At 34.4% G+C, this 19,419-nt stretch overlaps 1 protein-coding gene across 8 annotated transcripts in view; it reads right to left on the minus strand.

Moving 5' to 3' along the window:
• The window catches only part of HEATR5A (HEAT repeat containing 5A), a 118,333-nt gene that overhangs the window by 82,844 nt on the left and 16,070 nt on the right, over nt 1-19,419 (minus strand). For 7 of the 8 annotated variants that reach the window (XM_060619438.3, XM_060619435.3, XM_060619436.3 and 4 more), the window contains 9 exons: nt 18,155-18,366; nt 16,858-16,966; nt 14,261-14,410; nt 13,261-13,435; nt 7,342-7,502; nt 5,932-6,187; nt 5,161-5,316; nt 3,317-3,567; nt 1,050-1,161 (listed from right to left, as the gene is read on the minus strand). In XM_060619438.3, coding sequence (XP_060475421.2) covers nt 1,050-1,161; nt 3,317-3,567; nt 5,161-5,316; nt 5,932-6,187; nt 7,342-7,502; nt 13,261-13,435; nt 14,261-14,410; nt 16,858-16,966; nt 18,155-18,366 — 1,582 coding nt within the window. The remainder of the gene's footprint in view (nt 1-1,049; nt 1,162-3,316; nt 3,568-5,160; nt 5,317-5,931; nt 6,188-7,341; nt 7,503-13,260; nt 13,436-14,260; nt 14,411-16,857; nt 16,967-18,154; nt 18,367-19,419) is intronic. The other variant, XM_060619439.3, reaches the window with a different exon arrangement.

The following is a 19,419-nucleotide window of genomic DNA, read 5'->3' on the forward strand; positions in this document are numbered from 1 at the left end:
ATATTTTTTTTAACCATTAAAAACGTAAAAACTCTTCTTAGCTCGCAGGTTGTATAAAACAGAGGGCAAGTCAAATTTGGCCCATAGGCTGAACCCTGATACAGTCCAATAAATCTCTTTAATCATCAAGAACATTATTTAAAATGGTTCGTCAATTATGATTGCTTAATTTAATTTAATTTAAATTAAATTAAAGTAAAATTTTTTTAGGGAGTATTCCTTTTTTTTTTTTTTTTTTAGGTTTATTCATTTATTTTGAGAGACAGAAAAAGAGAGAAAGAATCCCAAACAAGCCCCGTGCTGAGAGCTTAGAGCCTGACACATGGCTCAAACTCATGAATCCATGAGATGATGACCAGACCTGAAACCAAGAGTCAGATACAACCGACTGAGCTATCCAGGTACTCTAATTTAAGCTCCTTTTAGATCTTATTACTTCAGAGATGTCAAAATGATTTATTGGTTAAATCCAGCCAGTTTTATATCTTGGCAACAAATGATATTATAAAAGAGAGATTTAAAATGCAACTTTAAAAAAGTAATAAAATTGATTTTCAAAGTTATAGGATGCAAATACAAAAGTCATGACCATAAAATACTTGCTGATTTTTAATAAATATAATGAACCCTATCCCCTTCAATTATCTTGTTAGTGTTACCAATTCTCAAAACAATTACAGAATTGGATTTACAGGCTATGGTATGGTCTCTTGCCAACCCTTACATTGTGGAAATTTTTTTCCCCTGAAGATGGATGTGAATGATTTTTGGAAAAGTCAGAGTCATTCAGAGTTAAGCCTGAACTGACTTATCCTAACAAGGCTCATAAATTGGTCTTGAAGAGAATTTCAAATAAGATCTGAAAACATTTTGAGGAATGGAATAAATATATGGCTTCCTAAGGTGACTGCCAGAAGAAAAATGTTTGTGTAGATACTTAAATTCTGGCATATATTAAAAATTAGTCTCCTCAAATCATACAATACTTTACATTCAGAAAACACAGAGTACGTCATAATTATGTAAACCTTCCACAAGACTGTCATTACCTAATGTCATCAGAGCAGCAATCAACAACCATCCAGCCTGTGTGCGCTGGGCTGAAAGACGACTGTTTTGAGCAGCTGAACACAGCAAATCCTCTGCTAATGTCATAATAATCTATTTACATGGAGAAGAACAAGGTAAAAAAAAAAAAAGCATATCAATTTATAGGTTAATGACAAATGACAGCAACTAACAATCTCTTGAAAAATTAACCCTTCATGACAAATGAAAGTGAAAAAGTACTGTCAATCATGTAGACTATACCACAGGACAACATCATAGAGAAAACTATAAAAACTGTTAAATTTTAAGGTTAAATACTGGCATATTAGGTTGTATACAGCAACCCTATAATTCTTTGTAGAGCACATATGATGACATTGTACAACTGTTCAAGTTAAGGTATATTAGAATTTGTGTTAATTTTAGTTTTAAGCAATTACCTTAAATCTGTAATTACCAGAAAAAGTTTCATCATAGGCATCTGTCTTTTTAAAAATTTGCATACTATTTTGATATCTGAGTGGCTGAAAATCTTTCCAGAGGCAATATACTACAGAGGTTAAAAGTACTCAAAATAGTCTCGCATTGAAGTGAGTTTCACAGTAGAGTGGGATTCATAAAAATGTTTTATTTTAAAAGTCTATGAAATTGGCAGTACTGTAAAACAAAGGAGGAAAACCCAGATATTTCATATTTATGGATAATGCATACTTATATAGTACAAAGGCCAATGTTGAGGCATCTATTATCTGAGAAAACATCTCTGTTACCAAACACCTCTAGAAAAGCAGCAAGTATTATGAGCTGGCATATAAATTTTATAAACAGGAAGGCTAGTATATTTTAAAACTAACCAAAAGAATAAAAATATAAATAAAGCAAACCAATCAACTTACTACTAACTTAGGACTACTTGCAGCCTATATAACCAATGGGTAACACTCAATAAGAACAAGAATGAACCAATCCTTTCTGCCTAAACTAGTAAAATCTGAGGATATTAAATTTAATTAAATACATGCAATGGCAATTCTTTGCTTAGTAAGATACATATGTTAGTTTCAAATATAACTAAAATAATAAAAGAATGAATTTAAATGAATATCACGTCCCAAAGTTGCCAATCACCATACTCAAATGGTACTGGCAATCCTCAAAATAGTTTTAGAACCTCTGAAGTAACGGTATGTTCTTTTGTAAAGCCTAAACGGCAAATATAATACTAATAATGACATAAGAGTGACAGTGAGAAAGCAAGCAACAATGGTGATTTATTTCTAAAAAAATACTCATACGTGTGTAAGCCCTAGATTAAAAAGGCTTTCACTGTCAAACAACATTCTCTGAAAACTTATAATTCCTAGTTATTCAAACCACTGTTACTGTGCACACATTATCCCATCTTAGGTCAGCAGGAGACCCTTAAGTTACCTTCTATATTCTTTTAAAATGAACACAGTAGTCTTTGATGACTTCCTTGTTCTCTGGCATGACAAGATATTTGAGGTTTATATTGTGCATTTCCTACCCCAGATCTGGAACAAGCCGTTCCTTCATGTAGCCCTGATTCCTTTTTGCTAAAATGGGTTTTGAGCCATAATCTGAGCACTGGGGGTTTTCCTTGCTACCAGGTTGTCAATGCTTTTAGGTCCTGTCACTGGACAGAGTGAGGATTTAAGTATTTTTGAAAAGAAAAAAATTATCAGGGAACAGTAATATTTTCCATTCAAATTTAACATAGGGGGCTTTTACTTCCTTGATTTTACAGCTGCAACTCTCTTTTTTTAAATATGGAAAATCTTGATTCCTAAGAACATTAACTATTTTCAAAATACTACTAATTTTAAAATACTATTACCAACAATACTGTAACTATAGCCTACAAAATTACTTTAAAAAGTTTAAGATTTGTCCTTTACAATGCGATTTTATTTTATTATATTTTTTACATGCAATCTTAAATGCACTTCTATGGCAGAGCTAAATATATAGCAAAACAAAGCCTTCAGGAACAAATTCTGTTACTAAAGGAAGATATTTCCAATAAAAAGCACAGAAAGCACTCCTGTTTAAGAGTGGGTAAAATATTTTTTACTATCCCTTCATTTTTCACAGCAATTATTCGATAATATTTAAAAATTAAGTAGGTTAGCTGACTGCTCAGAAATTTGTCCTACATGGCTTTGACTGGGTGATACACAAGACGATGATGTTTTTAGCAAAAACTGGCAACGTCATTATCATATGTGGAGAATGAAACCATTACCTTGCCCTTTCCATGAGGAATTCCTAAAGGACAATGTTTCACTGCTCCCAACAAAGCTGCCACAGCAAAACTAAAGCCAGTCACTGCTTCAGGTGAAGACTTAAGTACAGTAAGCCGTTCCAGGCAACGGTCTAAAAGAGGTGTTAGGTAAGAAGGTAATGCCACAGCAATGCAGTGTAAACACCAAGCTGCCGCTAGTCGAACAGAAATGCTAGGATGCACAATAACTGAAATGACACTGTCAAGAATGCCTGGAAGGACAGGAAAAAAAGACTTAGCTCTACAGATAAACTCACTTAGCCAAAAAAAGTCAAAAGAATAAGCAGCCACATGGATATAAAATATATTACCTTTATCAAAAGTCAAACCAGAATAGAAAAAAGACAACATAGTTATAATTTTTATTTGTAATTACTTCTACTACTATGTCTCATGAAAACTGGTTTAAATTAAAACACAAAATAAAAATTTTATTTCCTAAATAAGCCAATGTTCTGCTTTTTGATCTTGAGATCACTATTCATTTGGTATTGGAATAAAAATTATCAATAAATAACAAAAACACCTTGAAAAGAAATGTCACATTATGCTCCATCCTCCTTGTTTTAAAAAATCTCTTTTGGCACATTTATCTACATAATTAGTACACTTCCTATATGCCATATCACTCTTACCTGAGAATAAAATGTTAAATAAAACAGGCTTTGCTAGGTCCTCAGTAGTCTAGTAACCAATTATGAAGACAGTGGAGTACCACTACTAGTTAAGAATAAAAGTCTGTATTTGCTGTAATTCAACATACAACTTCACTGAAACATGTAACAATTCACGTTGACTACTACTTCAATAATATGGGATAAGAGCTTACAAACTAAACATAATGTAAACTTCATTCAGCAGGAAAAACATATCACAGTCAAAGGACAAAAGCCATCCAAAGTGAGTTTTAAAAATGATTAAATAAAAGACCACATATTCTTATGATTTCATTTATATGAAATGTCCAGAATAGGCAAATCCATAGAGATAGGAGGTAGATTAGTGCTTATCAGGGGCTGGGAGAAGGGAAATGGGGAGGGACTGCTAATGGGTATAGGACTTCTTAGCGTGATGAAAACATTCAGAAATTAGTGGTGGTAGTTATACAACTCTGCGAATATACCAAAACCACTGAATTGTATACTTCAAAAGGGTGAAATTTTGGTATGTGAATTATCTCTCAAAGTGATTAATTTTCTTAAAAAAATTTTTTTTGGCGTTTTTATTCATTTTTGAGAGACAGAACACTAGTGGGGTTGAGGGCAGAAAGAGAGGGAGACACAGAATCTGAAGCAGGCTCCAGGCTCTGAGCTGTCAGCACAGAGCCCAGTGCTGGGCTCAAACTTATGAACCACAAGATCATGACCTGAGCTGAAGTAGGACGCTTAACGACTGAGCCACCCAGGTGCCCCTCAAAGTGATTAGTTTTCCAAGAGAGTAAGAAAATGGAGACTGCTTGAAAGGAACTTTGAGGAAGTGAATTACTTGTATCATACAAGTTTTCACTGTAGATGAGAGACAAGAATTGAGGTTTGCTTCTTTTTTCCATGTTATTTTAAGTATCTCCAGAAAGGGAAACTAAGGGGGTGAGTTAGAGAAAAACCTTTAATTATAAAAGAAAAAGCTGAAGTATGTACTTATTTTTTTTAATTTTGATTATATACACTTCATAAAACATCTCTAACAAATCTATAATAGAATCTATAATAAATGAGCTATATGAGGGAGACTCTCTTCCCTGGAAAAAAGTTGTCTAGAGTAAAAGTAAACACAAGGTATACAGATGAGTCACAAACAACACGTACCTGAACTTGAATCTTGCAGCAAAGGTGCAGCTGTGGTGCCAAGACTGTATGTGAGATTTCCAAGTTCTTGTAGAGCACACACCAGCATATGCTGGCTGGCTGTTACATCTGTGGAGCCAAGCCGGGTCTCCACATTACTGTCACTCATCACAGCATCTGACAGAAGCAGAAGAACTAACTATGCATCAATGTTTTATTAAAATATATTGTAGGGGGTGGGTGTTAGGAGCACAAAATATAAAGGTAAAAATGAATACTTCCACTCTTCATATATGAAACCCTTAAGGCAGTTAACTGAAATACTAAAATGGGGACATGCATTAATTGAGAAAGAAATGAACCGATATAACCAATTTAGTTCAAGCAACCTGACCATCAGCCCTTAATTACTCTTACAGCAAGTCGCACTGAAAGGGAGAATTCATGGAAAACTAAAAAATATTCCAATTTTATTGGTATACGAGATAAACAGAGTGGACTTAAAATAGTACAGGAACTGACATGGATTGTTTCAAAACACTGTTATCAACTTCTAGGGGAAGACTATGAATTCTGAGGAACTATTACCACCAGCCTTTAAGACTTAACATATATATGACAGTTCTTACCAAGTGAGATACTTTATACCTCATCTATGTATTGACAACTTTGCCCTAAAACAAATGACTTCTATTACAAAAGTGTTTTTTGTATTAATGTAGCCAGTCTAGCTTTTCTGAAAGGACAATTCCTTTAGAGCTGTTAAAACAGAATGTTGTAGTAGATCCATACCCATAACTTTCTTTAACTTCCAGATAGCCTGGCAAATATCCTTGGCAGCAGCAATTTGAGCTTTTTCTCCAAGAAGGCCTCCTATAGTAGCTCGGAGGATAAATGAAACACAACGGCGACCGCAGACAGCGTCAGTCTGAGTTTGGGTGGCTTTAGGGTGCGACTGTGACACAAGACTTAGAATATGGGAAAGAAAGGCAGCAAAATTTTTCTCTAGCCATGTTCCTCCTAGTGTTGAAACAAATACCACATAAGCCTAAAAAAGAAAAGAGTTTTATCTTCAAAATAAAATAATTTCAATTCTATATTAATATTTTCTCTTCTACTAAATATACATAAGTTATTGTTTCTTTTTACTCTTTCCACATTTTTTGTTTATTTATTAAGCCAAATATGAAGTACACAGTCTTTCAACTGGGATTTCATTTATGCTGCATTTTTATTTGGTCAGACTGTGCAAAGTTGCAGGATAGTGAGCAGAGCCAGCCAATACGCAGGATGTGCCTCTGGCTACTCTGAACAAATTCAAGCTCTTTAAGATTCTGAACAAGAAAAGCCAAATCAAACATGAACACATTATAAGAATTAAATATATTCCAACACCCTAACTCTAAGGGAATTTAGGTCCAGAAATGTGAAAGGAAACTTTACAGTGATGAATCACTGCTCTTTACTTGCATGAATGTTAATGGCTGGTCTTACTCCAGAGATACAAAGACAGTAGATTTCTTATGTAATCTGTTCTTTTAGAAATACTCAGTTTACAATTATACTGGGATACCTTACATTCTCAAGAACTCTAACATCTGTATACAGTATAAAACAATGAGAACATATGTGAATTAACAACATTCACTTTGAACCATAAGGGCATTTAGAACACAAGATAATTCAGAGACCTCTGTGTTGTTTTATTCTAAGATACTTTTCCTAGGTTTAATTTAGATTATATGCTATGATTTTTACTTAGGAGTTGAAACCACATAAAATGGAAATACAATTATTACCCATACTGAGTGATACATACCTAACGTGTACCTTATATCTGAAATGTAAAAGCACACAAAAGCACAATGGAAAACATGTTAAACTACAAGACACATGAAAGCATAAGGCCTACAAACAAACAAATGTTGTTTGTATTTCAAAGGAAATAAAAATTTCTATTAGGAACTAAAGACACATTGTGAGTAATAGCCTATTTCATTGGCTTTTAGGTAACTACGGTTCTCTTACTTGTAATGTAGCTTTTAAAGAGTATTGTAGCCTTACCATGTCTATTTTATAAATATGAGAGCATAAGTGATGACCCTGCACAGTATCATTTATGCCTGGAATATGCAGATACTAATATCTTCATTAGAGAGGCCAGTGAGCATTACACGTAGATAATTGATATGTGACTCTAACCTGAGTAACTCCAACTCGAACATCCCTACTGACTGAACTGGTTCCTTTCAGCATATCTCCACTGGCTCGAAGAAATCCTGAACTCCCACGGAGAAACCCTGTTCCTAGTAATTCCAGAACTTCCTCCAGAGATACTCTGCGCATGCTTTGACGTGAGGCTGCTATAACAAAGAATAAAACATGTGATTCGTACTTTACAGACTAAAATTTTAATGCATGACCCTGATTTGTATGATCTTGGTTAACATGTTAACTGTAACAAAAATAAACTAAAAATCCAAACAAAATGCAGAACTGACAGGACATTACATGCGTTAACACACAAAGTTATACAAGGGTTCAGAGGTCAAATCATAACAGATTCTGAAGTATCATGTCAATGACATCTTAAACACTAAGCCACTTTGAGATTATGCCCTACTACCCTCTTTTCCACAAAGAAGTTAAAAGGCTAACCATCCTCTATAATAAAAAACATAAACTCCCCTCATTTTCCAAAAATTCTTTTGAAATGTTACATGTTAAATGTTACATGTTAACCAACATGTCCTATTTTTTAAAAATTTTCAACTGCAGGCACAACTTTTTTATCCTCAGTCTGTAGAGAAATCAAAGCTAAATATTACTAATTTGCTCAGTTGGCCCTTAGGCTATAGTAATTAAGAGATTAATTAAGGCAGAATGTTTACTTTCAAGTTTGTCTGCAGTTTGACATAGGTGAATTTCTACCTGTGAATATCTAGGGAATAAGAGCTCTCAGAAAAAAAAAAAAAAGAACCCATTTTCTCCCTTTCATTCTTCTGAATAACGATGGTCATGAGCTCTGACACCATTATTGGCTCAAGTCATACACAGTGGGGAAATAAACTTCCATTAATCAAAGTTATGAACAAAAAATCTACTCCTTAGGCTAAGGAGGAAGTAACTATCTGAAACAAATGGAAATCTATATTGGCATTTGGGAGAAAAACATTAGTGAACAGTATAAAATCCATGTCCTCATGGATCATAAATCCTAGGAAGGAAAGAATAATGACATAATAAATGACCAAATATATAGTATACTGGGCAGTAATTAAAGCCATGCAAAAAAATAGAGCAGCTCAGGAACACTGGGGGGAAGTGTGTGTTTTGGTTTTTGTTTGTTTGTTTTATTTATTTTGAGAAAGAGGAGAGAGAGAGAGAGAGACAGAGAGAGAGGGAGAGAACGAACATGTGGGAGAAGCAGAGAGGGAGAGAAAGAATCCCAAGCTGGCTCTGCATTGTCAGCACAAAGCCCAATGTGGGACTTGAACAAACATGAGATTACAACCTGAGCCAAAATCAAGAGTCGGTCACTTAAATGACTGAGCCACCCAGGTGTCCCAAATGCTTGTGAGTTTTAAATAGGGCAGTCAAGGGGTGCCTGGCTGGCTCAGTCGGTTAGGCGTCTGACTTCAGCTCAGGTCATGATCTCACAGTCTGTGAGTTCAAGCCCTGCCTCAGGCTCTGTGCTGACAGCACAGAGCCTGGAGGCTGCTTCAGATTCTGTGTCTCCCTCTCTCTCTGCCCCTCCCCTGCTCATGCTCTGTCTCTGTCTCAAAAATAAAAACATTTTAAAAAATTTAAAAAAATAAATAGGGTAGTCAAGGTAGGAATTCATTGGAAAGGTGACATCTAAACATTGTTTGAGGACAGTGAGGGAATCAGGTATGCAGATATATGGAGAAAAAGTGTTCTAGGCAGAGCAAATAGGTAGGGCAAAAAGGCCTTTCAGAAGGATATGATGCCCAATGGGTTCAAGTAGAGTTATATGAACAGAGCAGTGGAGGAATCTAGTATGAGACAGGCCAGAGTATAAGGATGGGGAGAGAGAAGACATTGAACCTCGTAGATCATTATTATAAGGATGTGAGTGAAGTGAGTGGGTCTAATGATGGACCTTAAGCAGAGCAGTGATATAATCTGTCACTTTGCTTCTGTGCTGAGACAAGAAAACCCACTAGAAGCAACTCAGTAATGCAAGCAAGAGACGATGATGGCTTAGATCAAAGTGGTTGCAGAAGAGTGAAGTTGGATATACATACGTATGTATTTTTAAGTTTTTATTTCAAAACTTTTCAAAAGTATGTTATAAAAAAAGCTGCAAGAATTGTAAGATTAACTCCCGTGTCCCCTTCACTGAGAGTTACCATATTTTCCTTATCACTTTGTCATTCTTGAAGAAAACATTTATAGAACAGCACTCAATCTGAGTTTGTCTAGTATTTCCTCAGAATTTTTGGCAGGAGAACCACGTTAAGTAATGCCATAATCCTTTTCAATGTATAACATTAAAAGGCACTGTTAGTCTGTCCCTACATTGGTGTTATGATCTTTGAACACATGAATGAGATTTGTCTGCCAGGTCTGTCCACTGTAAAATATCAACTTTCCTTTCGTAATTACTATGCAACCTGTGTGGTGATCCTTTAAGACAGTATAAATATGCTATAACCCATCAAACTTTCATCCAACTATGTACAGAGGATTCCTACCTGCATAAATTATTACTATAATGACTGCAAAAGGTCATTATCTAACAATCATTCCTTCAATATTTATTAGTTAGCATTTACTGTAGAAAAGAACTTTCTCTTTTATTTATTCTCAGTAGGCACTCATAGATTTCTTTTTTATTTAATAGTTATAATAAATTTCTGTCATTATTAATTTTGCCTAACAGTCCTGGATTTCACCAGTGGGTCTGTCTTCAAGGAGCTGGCCAGTGGAAGCACCTTATTTTTCTGGCACAATAAGTTCCAAGCTCATCTTCAGGTAATTCCTGCGTCAGCCTCATCATTAGCCAATCCTAAAGGTGTCTCAATTCTAGGTACATTTGAAGATTGTCTGGTAGAAAAGCTATTGAGTGTGAGAGATAAGGGTCAAGGGTGACTTTCCAAATTTTTATTTGAACATCTGGAAGGAAGGACAGAATTGGCATCAACTGAGATTAGCAAGCCTGTAAGTAGAACAGGTATGTATATTTTCTAGGGGAGGTGAGATCAGGCATTCGCTTTAGGGCAAGTTCACTTGAAACATCAAACTTTCAAAGAGATGTGAAAGGAGCAGCTAGATATGAGAGTTGGGTGCCCAGGCTAAAGATACAAATCCAAGAATCCCTGAAAGATGGTATTTAAGCCACGAAACTGGGTAAGATCACCAAGAGGATGCACATACATACACTGCAGAAGACCAAGTACTAGGTAAGGGGCTTCTTCTGTAAATAGATAAGGAATCATCAAAGATGGAACAGGAATTTCTAGTGGGGAAGAAGGAAAACCAAGAGAGAATGAAGTCCCATAGGCAAGTGAAAAAAAGAGGAGGAAAAGGATCCGCCAAGTTAAATACTGCTGAAAGGTCAAGTGAGACAACTGAGAACTGCCCACTGATGTTGGCATGGCGGAGTATTAGAATATAAGCTCAAAATAGGCACTTTTGATTTGTTTTGTTCAATGACATAACCCATGTACTCAGAAAAGATACTGGCCAAGTATAAACACTCAACAAATATTTACTGAATGAATGAATGAATGAACATGGAGGTCTTTGGTGACCTTAACAAAAAAAGCAGTTTTGAAGGAGTGAAAGAGGAGAATCCTAACTGAAGTGGGTTTGAAAAATATGGCAGGAGAGAAACTAAAGACAGTATCAAGAACTCTTCGGAGGAACTTTGCTGCAAAAGGAAGAGAAATGGACCTCCAGCTCACTGGGAAATGAGACAGAAAAGGATATATTATTATTTTTTAAAGATGGGAGAAACAAAATCATGTTTCTGTAGGTAATAATCCAATAGAGAGGGAAAAGCTGATATAAGAGAGGAGAGACTTCCTAGGGTAATGTCCTTGAGCAGGTAAGAGAATGATAGAGTAAAACCTTGGCTTGCAAGTAACTTGTTCAGCAAGTGTTCTGCAAGACAAGCAAACATTTCTAACAAATTTTAACTTGATAAATGAGTGATTTCTTGCAATACGAGTAGTACATGATGCTAAATATCATGTGATCACAACTGAGCCAACGGTTCTTGAAATTTGCTTTGATATACAAGTGCTTTGGATTACAAGCATGCTTCCGGAACGAATTATGCTTACAAATGAAGGTTTTACAATATTAAATTAGATATTAAAAGATCACACCAATTCCTACAACTCGTTCCAATGATAGGAAAATGTCATACTCAATCCCTGCTTTTTAAGTGCCTTGGAGTAACATACCACCTGTTTGAATGAAGCCTGTTAATTTTACTAGGAAAATCATTTCAGTTCTGTACTTCATAACCTTTGTGTATTATGGTTGAGTATATAAACCTCCAATGCATTGGTTTTCTAAATTATTCAGCGCTATGTTGCTACTAGTCCCCACCTTTAAAAACTCTATTATGATACCTAGATCACTTCTTAGTGGTACAAATATAACTCGATTATTTGCAGGCTAGAATTTATTGATGCAAGATGACAGAATTTCTAACAAAAGATTAGGCTAAATCCTAAAGATTTCTTAGTGTGGATAAAGCTGATTCTTCACTTTGCTCAATCTGATTACAAAAACACTAGCATTAGTTTAGTGCTACCATCAAAGCATATACACTTATTTATTCACATTTCTTATGCATTTCTACATTTTGCTTTTTTTACTGCAACTGTGTGCCAGCGCTAATGATACATTTATAGAAATGAGCAATCCACATTTTCAAAAGGATTAATTCAAAAGACATTAAACATGTTTTCTAACTTTAATTTTTTAGGTGGCTTAAGATTTAAACTCCTAACTGTCCTGAACAACTTTTTTTATGGTTTGGGTTTTTTTGTGTGTGGCTTCTTCCTGTTCCTATTCACCCTTTCCTCACCACCCAATAAGTAAGAAAGTCTTAATGAATTGTAAGATTAGAGAAACTGTAATAAAAATAAAAATTTATTATAAATTTTACTTATAATCTCAGAATGAGGGGACTGTAGTTTATTAATGTTCCCCATGTGACTGTGATATGCTGTGCTTACTGTCCTCTCCCATCCCTGGTTAAGAAACACTGGCTTTAGAAAAAACAATTTCCCTTTATATAATGATAATGATTTCTTAAGCAACGCCTCTCTAATTTTAATGTGCATTATGAATTATCTGGAGATCTTGTTCAAATGAGAATTTTGATTTAGTAAATTGTGTGGGGCCTGGGTTTCTGCATTTCTTACAAGCTTTGAGGTGATGCTGATACTACAGGTCTGCAAACGTTTGAGAAGCAAGGTTCTACAGAACAATCACATTTTCATTTGTGTGAGATTGTTTATTTTTTGGAGACAGAATGATAAAGCAAATTTTCAATTACTCATCAATGTTTTACATACACTGTTGATTAGATCCAGGCAAATTCTTGTTTTCAAAAATATCCCATCCGTGCTCATTGCCTATAAGTGTAGGAATAGGGAATAAAAAGTAACAAAAGCAAATTGTCCAAGTATGGTGAATTTCAAATATCTGTTGTTTGGAATTATTTACCAATTGTTTTTACCATTGTTCCCTTATACCGACCTAGAAAATGGCAAGCCAAAAATAGGGAATCAAATGCATGTTGCTTAAAAAAAGAACTAAGATACAGATCATATCTATTATTAGATAACATTTCACAATTTACTTTTAAAAAAAAAGCAAAGACCATATATAAAGAAAGACAATGACTAAATAAAGTGTATTTCTTCAAGAGTTCATTTTTTTCCCTCAAATTTTTACTGAACTGTTTAAAAATGAAATCTTGGGACCTTTAGCAATGTTTATAAACTAAAATTGATCTCTAAGATATCCTGCAGCTCTTCAGAATTAATATTGGATAGTAGTAATACTCCCTTATGTTTGTATAAACCAACTGGGAAAAAATTATTAGACATTATGAAAGTAATTATATAAATTTACCTGCTCCTGGATGTTTAGAAATTATAGCTTTAGCCAACACCGTGCCTAGTAGCTTTGAAACTGAAATCCTCACATCATAATTGGAACCTTCAAAGGACTTAAAACATAGTGTGGCCACACTATCCAGGTCCGTACTCCACATAAAGATGGCCTCTTTCTGAAGTTCAAGGAGACACTATTTAATTGGAAAAAGAGACATTAATGAACAACAAAATGTTAACTGTTAGGTTCAGAGCTGTATAAGTTGTAGAAACTATCAAGTTCTAACAAAAATGATATACAAATTTAAAGCATGTAAACAATGACTGCAGGGACAAAAAATGAGTACTTATTAAAAGTCATAAAAGTTATATAAAACAATGTGCCCACAGAGGGTGGGAGGAAAATCCATTCTGACTCAATAGGCTAGGAAAAATGTCTTTAGAAGAAATTTGTCATCTATGAGAAATTGTGACTATGATTACACCAACTTTACCATACTATCTAACCAACTACATTAAGAAGGCATGATAATTCTGCACAGGATCTCAAGACTTGGCCTGGATCCTTAGAAGACTAGACTGCCTTAGTTTGATTCTGTTCCTAGCTTGCAAAAAGTGACATATTCAAAAGAAATTAAAATGTCAAAATCTAAATCCTAGACTTAAAAAAAAAGGCATGATAAGAACAGATCTCCTTCAAATAACGTAAACTTTACATGTAAAATTTAGTTTACAAAATTACAGAGAAGAAGCATGGTAGACTGAAAGGAATACTTAGAGTCTGGTAACATGAATTCCCCACCCTCCAACAATGTGCTGTGAACTATTGAAGAATCTTGGGAAATCCATAGAATTCTCTGGGCCTCAGTTTCCTCATATGCTAACATAAGATTAGTCTCAGCTGATTGCCAAGGTTGTAGCTTTAGGATCATGTGGCTGTTATTAGTGTTTCACAGGGATAAACTAATTTAATTTTCTTTATATTTATTTTGAGAAATTCTGCTTATTAGACCATTTACCTTTGCAGCAGCACAACGAACAGCCATGGATCTATCTGTTAGGCAGGATTTAGCAGCTTTATAAACATCCCTGTGGCAAGGTATAGCAGCAGCTCCTAGTCCATTTAATATATTTTGTAGACTCAGCATAATCTCATATCGACCTTGAGACTACCAAAAAGAAGAAATTTAAATAGTAAGAAAAGAAATTCACTGTGAAAAGCAGCATTTAGCATCAAAATTTACCTCCTACATTAGTGAAACACTTACCTATCTGTGTACAGTAACCAACCCACCCAACATTAACAGCTGTTATTTTATGTACTGTTTACCATTTGAAAAGTGTTGTCTATATTACATTTCAACACAATACAAAGGGTTGATGTGAAGATTAAATGAAATTATATGAAAAGTACCTAGCATAAAGCTTGCATGTTGCTAAGCATTAAATAAATGGTTGCTGTTAATGAGGCAATATGGTAAGAGTGTAGGGTCTGCCACCTAGCAGGTGGATGACCTTGGACAAAACTGTTTCTTCATCTGTTAAATGGACGTATCCACCTCAAAGGCTATTGTGGAGATCAAACAAGTTACTACAGGTAAAGTACTTAGAATAGTACCTGACCTATAGTACATGCTCAGTAGATTTCATAGCTTTAAACATCATTTAATGAGTCGAGTAGTTTAACTCTGAGGACAAGTCTGGGCTTCAGACTTAAAAAGACCTGGGTCTGAATCTTGGCTCTGACCCTTAGTACCTGTGTGGCTTTAAGTTGTTCCTACTTATTTCTCCATCTATAAGATGAGGATAAGATGAACCCCATAGAGCCAGTATGAGAAGTAAATAAACCCTTGTGGGGAAAACATTCACCACAGTGCCAGGCACATAGTAAACACACACAAAAAATAGTAGCTCCTCATGTTACTGATGTTTTACTAAATGCCCCAAATGATTTCTATATCCCAGGAAGTTAAGACCACTAAAGATAACTAAAGTTGAGAGAAGACAAGATCAACATCAAGTACCCTTTTCATAGGAATATTATTTTATCTGTTTAAAGATATATGAACATCTTTGTTCATCTTTGTCATGACCTGAGCCAAAATTAAGAGTATGACACTTAACCAACTGAGCCACCCCAGGTGCCCCTGATGTTTTTAATTTATATATTCATTTTTGAATATCTTTGTTCAAAGGAGCACAATAATGAATAATTACAGGTGGACGTAACAAAATGGGTCCTAAGGTGAAACTTTTGAATTTCTTTCTATCCCAACTTTATGTTGTCTATTACTGAAAGGTGTGGATCAAAGGTGGGAACCCTTTTGATATATCCAACATGTTGTGGTACCTGATCAACTAAATCATAAAGGCAAAAATAAGAAGAAATAAAATCCTTAGCAATAACTTTACAATTTCAGAAACCTATACAGCAATTCTCTGTTAACTATAGGGCCTGAAAGGAAGACAGCTTAACTAACGGGAGTGAAGTCAGAAAAAAGGTTTAAAGTGGTCATTCCTCACTAGATAAAACATTTCCTCTTAAAACAAAAGATTAAAGACACGAACAATCTCTTCTGCTAAATCACTTTCTTTAATCTTTCATCAAACCACTGCTCAGAAGTGAATTCCTGAGTAGATTCTATCACCAGTTTTATATTATGGGCATCACTTCTTGAATCAGCTATGTTTTTTTTTTTTTTTTTTTTTTTTAAGATTTTATTTTTTTAAGTAACATCTACACCTAACATGGGGTTTGAACTCACAACACTGAGATTGCAAGTTGCATGTGCTACTGAGACAGGCAGGCACCCCAAATCAGCTATGTTCTTCTCAAAATTTAGCATATTTTACATTTGAACTTTCCAATGTTGTATCTTGGTGCATTAAAAAAAAATGTGTTTAACCAGACAGCATTTTTCTAAGTTATTTCAGAGCTGTTTTCTAGACTTCTTTTCTAGGTAAGGTTAGAACAAGAACTGGTATGACATTTTTATATTAAAAACATTTTTTTGTTTGTTTATTTTTAGGGGCCCCTGGGTGGCTCAGTCAGGTGAGTGTCCACTTTGGCTCAGGTCATGATCTCATGTTCCATGGGTTCAAGCCCTGCGTCAGGTTCTGTGCTGACAGCTCAAAGCATGGAACTTACTTCGGATTCTGGGTCTCCCTCTTTCTCTGCCCCTCCCCTGTTCACACACTCTCTCTCTCTCAAAATAAATAAACATTTAAAAAATAAAGTTTATTTTTATTTATTTTGAAAGAGAGATAGCAAGTAAGTGGAGGAGGAGCAGCTTGTCCTTATTGACAAGCACTTGCTGTAGTACTAGTAAGCAGTACTGGGGAAAGGTGATGTGAGAGGAAGAAGCAGGGATGGGTCTGCCAGAGAAATACCTTAGTTTTTGCCTATCTGAATTTATCTATAATCGCATATTATGGGTTTTCTAATAAAGATTCAATATACCAAGTACCTATGTGCATCGCCCAGAAATATTTTTATGGATAAATTTATATACATACCTACATATGTTTATCATATGTAAAGAAATTTTATTGGTTCAAGAAATCATAAAACCTATATAATACTACCTTTTTATTCTTTGGTTGAACTTGCACTCACCTCTGCACTCTTCATAGCTTTAAGAATATTCCCCACTGTATCGGTAAAGGTGTTAACCAGGATTCTCCCCAACTTCTTGTACAAGGAACCCAAACATACCACAGCAGCACTGAAACAACATTTAAATTAGAAATCAGTCACAAGGGAAAAAAAAGGAAAAAAAAACTTAGACTATTAAAGGTGACTATTTAATTTTACCTTTAAAGGACAAAATTGCCCAGAATCGACTCCACAATTAAATCCTAAGGCATAACACTTGCATGAGTATCAAATATTTTAAAAAGATGTATCTTCAAATAATCTAAACCTCAGCCCAAAGATTCCATTCCCTCAAATTTTATGAAGTAATTTTTCATACAATTGACCTACATATATTATTAGATAATCAAAGATAATCTTAAAGATAAAAGATAAGTAAAATAGGAAATAATGTTCTTATCAAGTCTGAAGTCTGAAACCTGTATGGGAAGATATATCCTGTTATAAGCTAAAAGATCAACAAAAATTTCTGTAAAATAACTACTGTGGAACCATACATGGCAAACTGCCTTCTCTAAAATAACAGATGAAAAAATGAACTGAATAATACGTTGAAAAATTCTAAGCTGTTTTTTTCAGCTCAGAAGAGTATTTTTCTATATTGTAGTTACCATTAATTTTTACTAATAAGAACTAACAAATTTAAAGAACACCCAAGATGTGGAGAATTTAAAATCTCTTTTTCTTAAACACTCAACTGCTAAGATTTTTTGTATGTATCTTTAAACACTTTTTTTTAAATAGTTGACATATATTAGCTTCAGGTGTACAACACAGTGATTCGACAATTATAAACATTACAAAATGCTCACTACAATAAATGCAGTCACTATCCGTCACCATACAAAACTATTAGAATATTATGGACTATATTCCCTATGGTATGCTTTTCATCCCCATGACTTATTTATTTTTATAACTGTAAGTTTGTACCTCTTAATCCCCTTCACCTATTCCACCTGTCCCCCCACTATCCCCTACTTCTGGCAACCACCAGTTTGTGTTCTATATTTATGAGTCTTCAACTGCTAAATTTTTAGTGAGAGTTCTGATTCCCAAATCAAGACTTCAAAAATGCCTAAAATATTTTTTAGAACAGTCAGTGGAAAAATGTTAAATGTTTTTAAAAGTTAAATTTAAAAAAATGAGTGAAATAATTTGTATTCAGTTTGGGTACAAGTAGTTTGGGTTCTTTAGAGAAATGATACCACAAGGAAGCACTATTTTGTTTTATGTTCAATTTTAATATTTAACTTACAGTTTAGTGGGAAGATAACTTGGAGAATCATCTTTGCTACGAATAAGATCATTACATTTATCGATTGTCTCATAAACAGAGAACGTGTCTCCAATACTATAAAGAATTCCGAGATTTTTAGCCAGCAGTTTGCGGGTAGGAGGCCCTGGAGAGCTGTTCAACAAAGATAGGAGCTGTTCTACCAGAGTCTTCTGTTTCTCCCTTACATCACTCTAGAAAGGAAGGTAACAAAAAGACAATTCAAAGTCAACATAATTACATGTAATCTTCTAATACGATTTTTCTTTCATATATTTAAGAATTAAAAACTCTAGAAAAACGCAAAATTATTTTGACTAAAAATTACAGATCAGTTGGTGATGTAGTCATCTACACCACACGAACAGGTAGTTCGTTGCCCTGAGGATATCTCTAAAAAATAATTTCTGGGCCAATATACACTGGAGTCTCTGTAAAGAAAGACAAGGGCTCTATTTCTTCTAAATCTTTTTCTAGTGAAAGGTAGAGCAAAGTTGTATTATAACTATTAAGCCTCTGCCATATGTATATGTACATGAGCAATGTATAATCGATCACTAAAGCTGACCTTGTCATGAATGATTATTTGTTTTACTTAGATCTTTTTCTAAGTTTAGTGCAATTTTCTTTTTGCAAACTTATGCATTTAATGCCAGTAATGTTACTCCATTTTACTTGTCTGCTCTCTGAAAAAGGAGTACAGAGTATCATTACAGTAGTAACGGTACTCAGGTGATCACTAAGGTCTAAGCTTCTACAATGAAGTATTTGTCAGTGTATGGATTTTTGCCTTATTAAATTCCAAATGTTTCCATGAGTAGTGTCTTTGCACCGCTTTTGCATTGCATATGATATTGTGAGAATATCCTCATTTTTAGTAGATGTATGCAGAAGTATTTAGGTGTAAAACCACCTCACATGGCTTGGTAAATCAGTCAAATATGGCAAAACGTTAACAAATGCTGGATACAGGTGAAAATATGAGCGTGTCTTTTTTTTTTGGTACTTATTTCATAAGCTTAAAAGTGAATATGTTTACTAAAAGACTTTTCCAATTACATTCTCCTTAAAGACCTCACAACTTTTTAAAACTCCCATTACAATATTTAGCAATATCTTACACAAGGGCTTCATGCATATGAAGGTGAACAAGATAATGAAAATGAAATCTAATAAAATGTGGTTCATAGTTTATATTTTTATACATATTTTAAGTAATATAAAAAATATTGGCTGACTTCTTCCTG

This window comes from Panthera onca, chromosome B3, assembly GCF_046562875.1.
Source record: "Panthera onca isolate mPanOnc1 chromosome B3, mPanOnc1 haplotype 2, whole genome shotgun sequence".
Taxonomy (NCBI): domain Eukaryota; kingdom Metazoa; phylum Chordata; class Mammalia; order Carnivora; family Felidae; genus Panthera; species Panthera onca.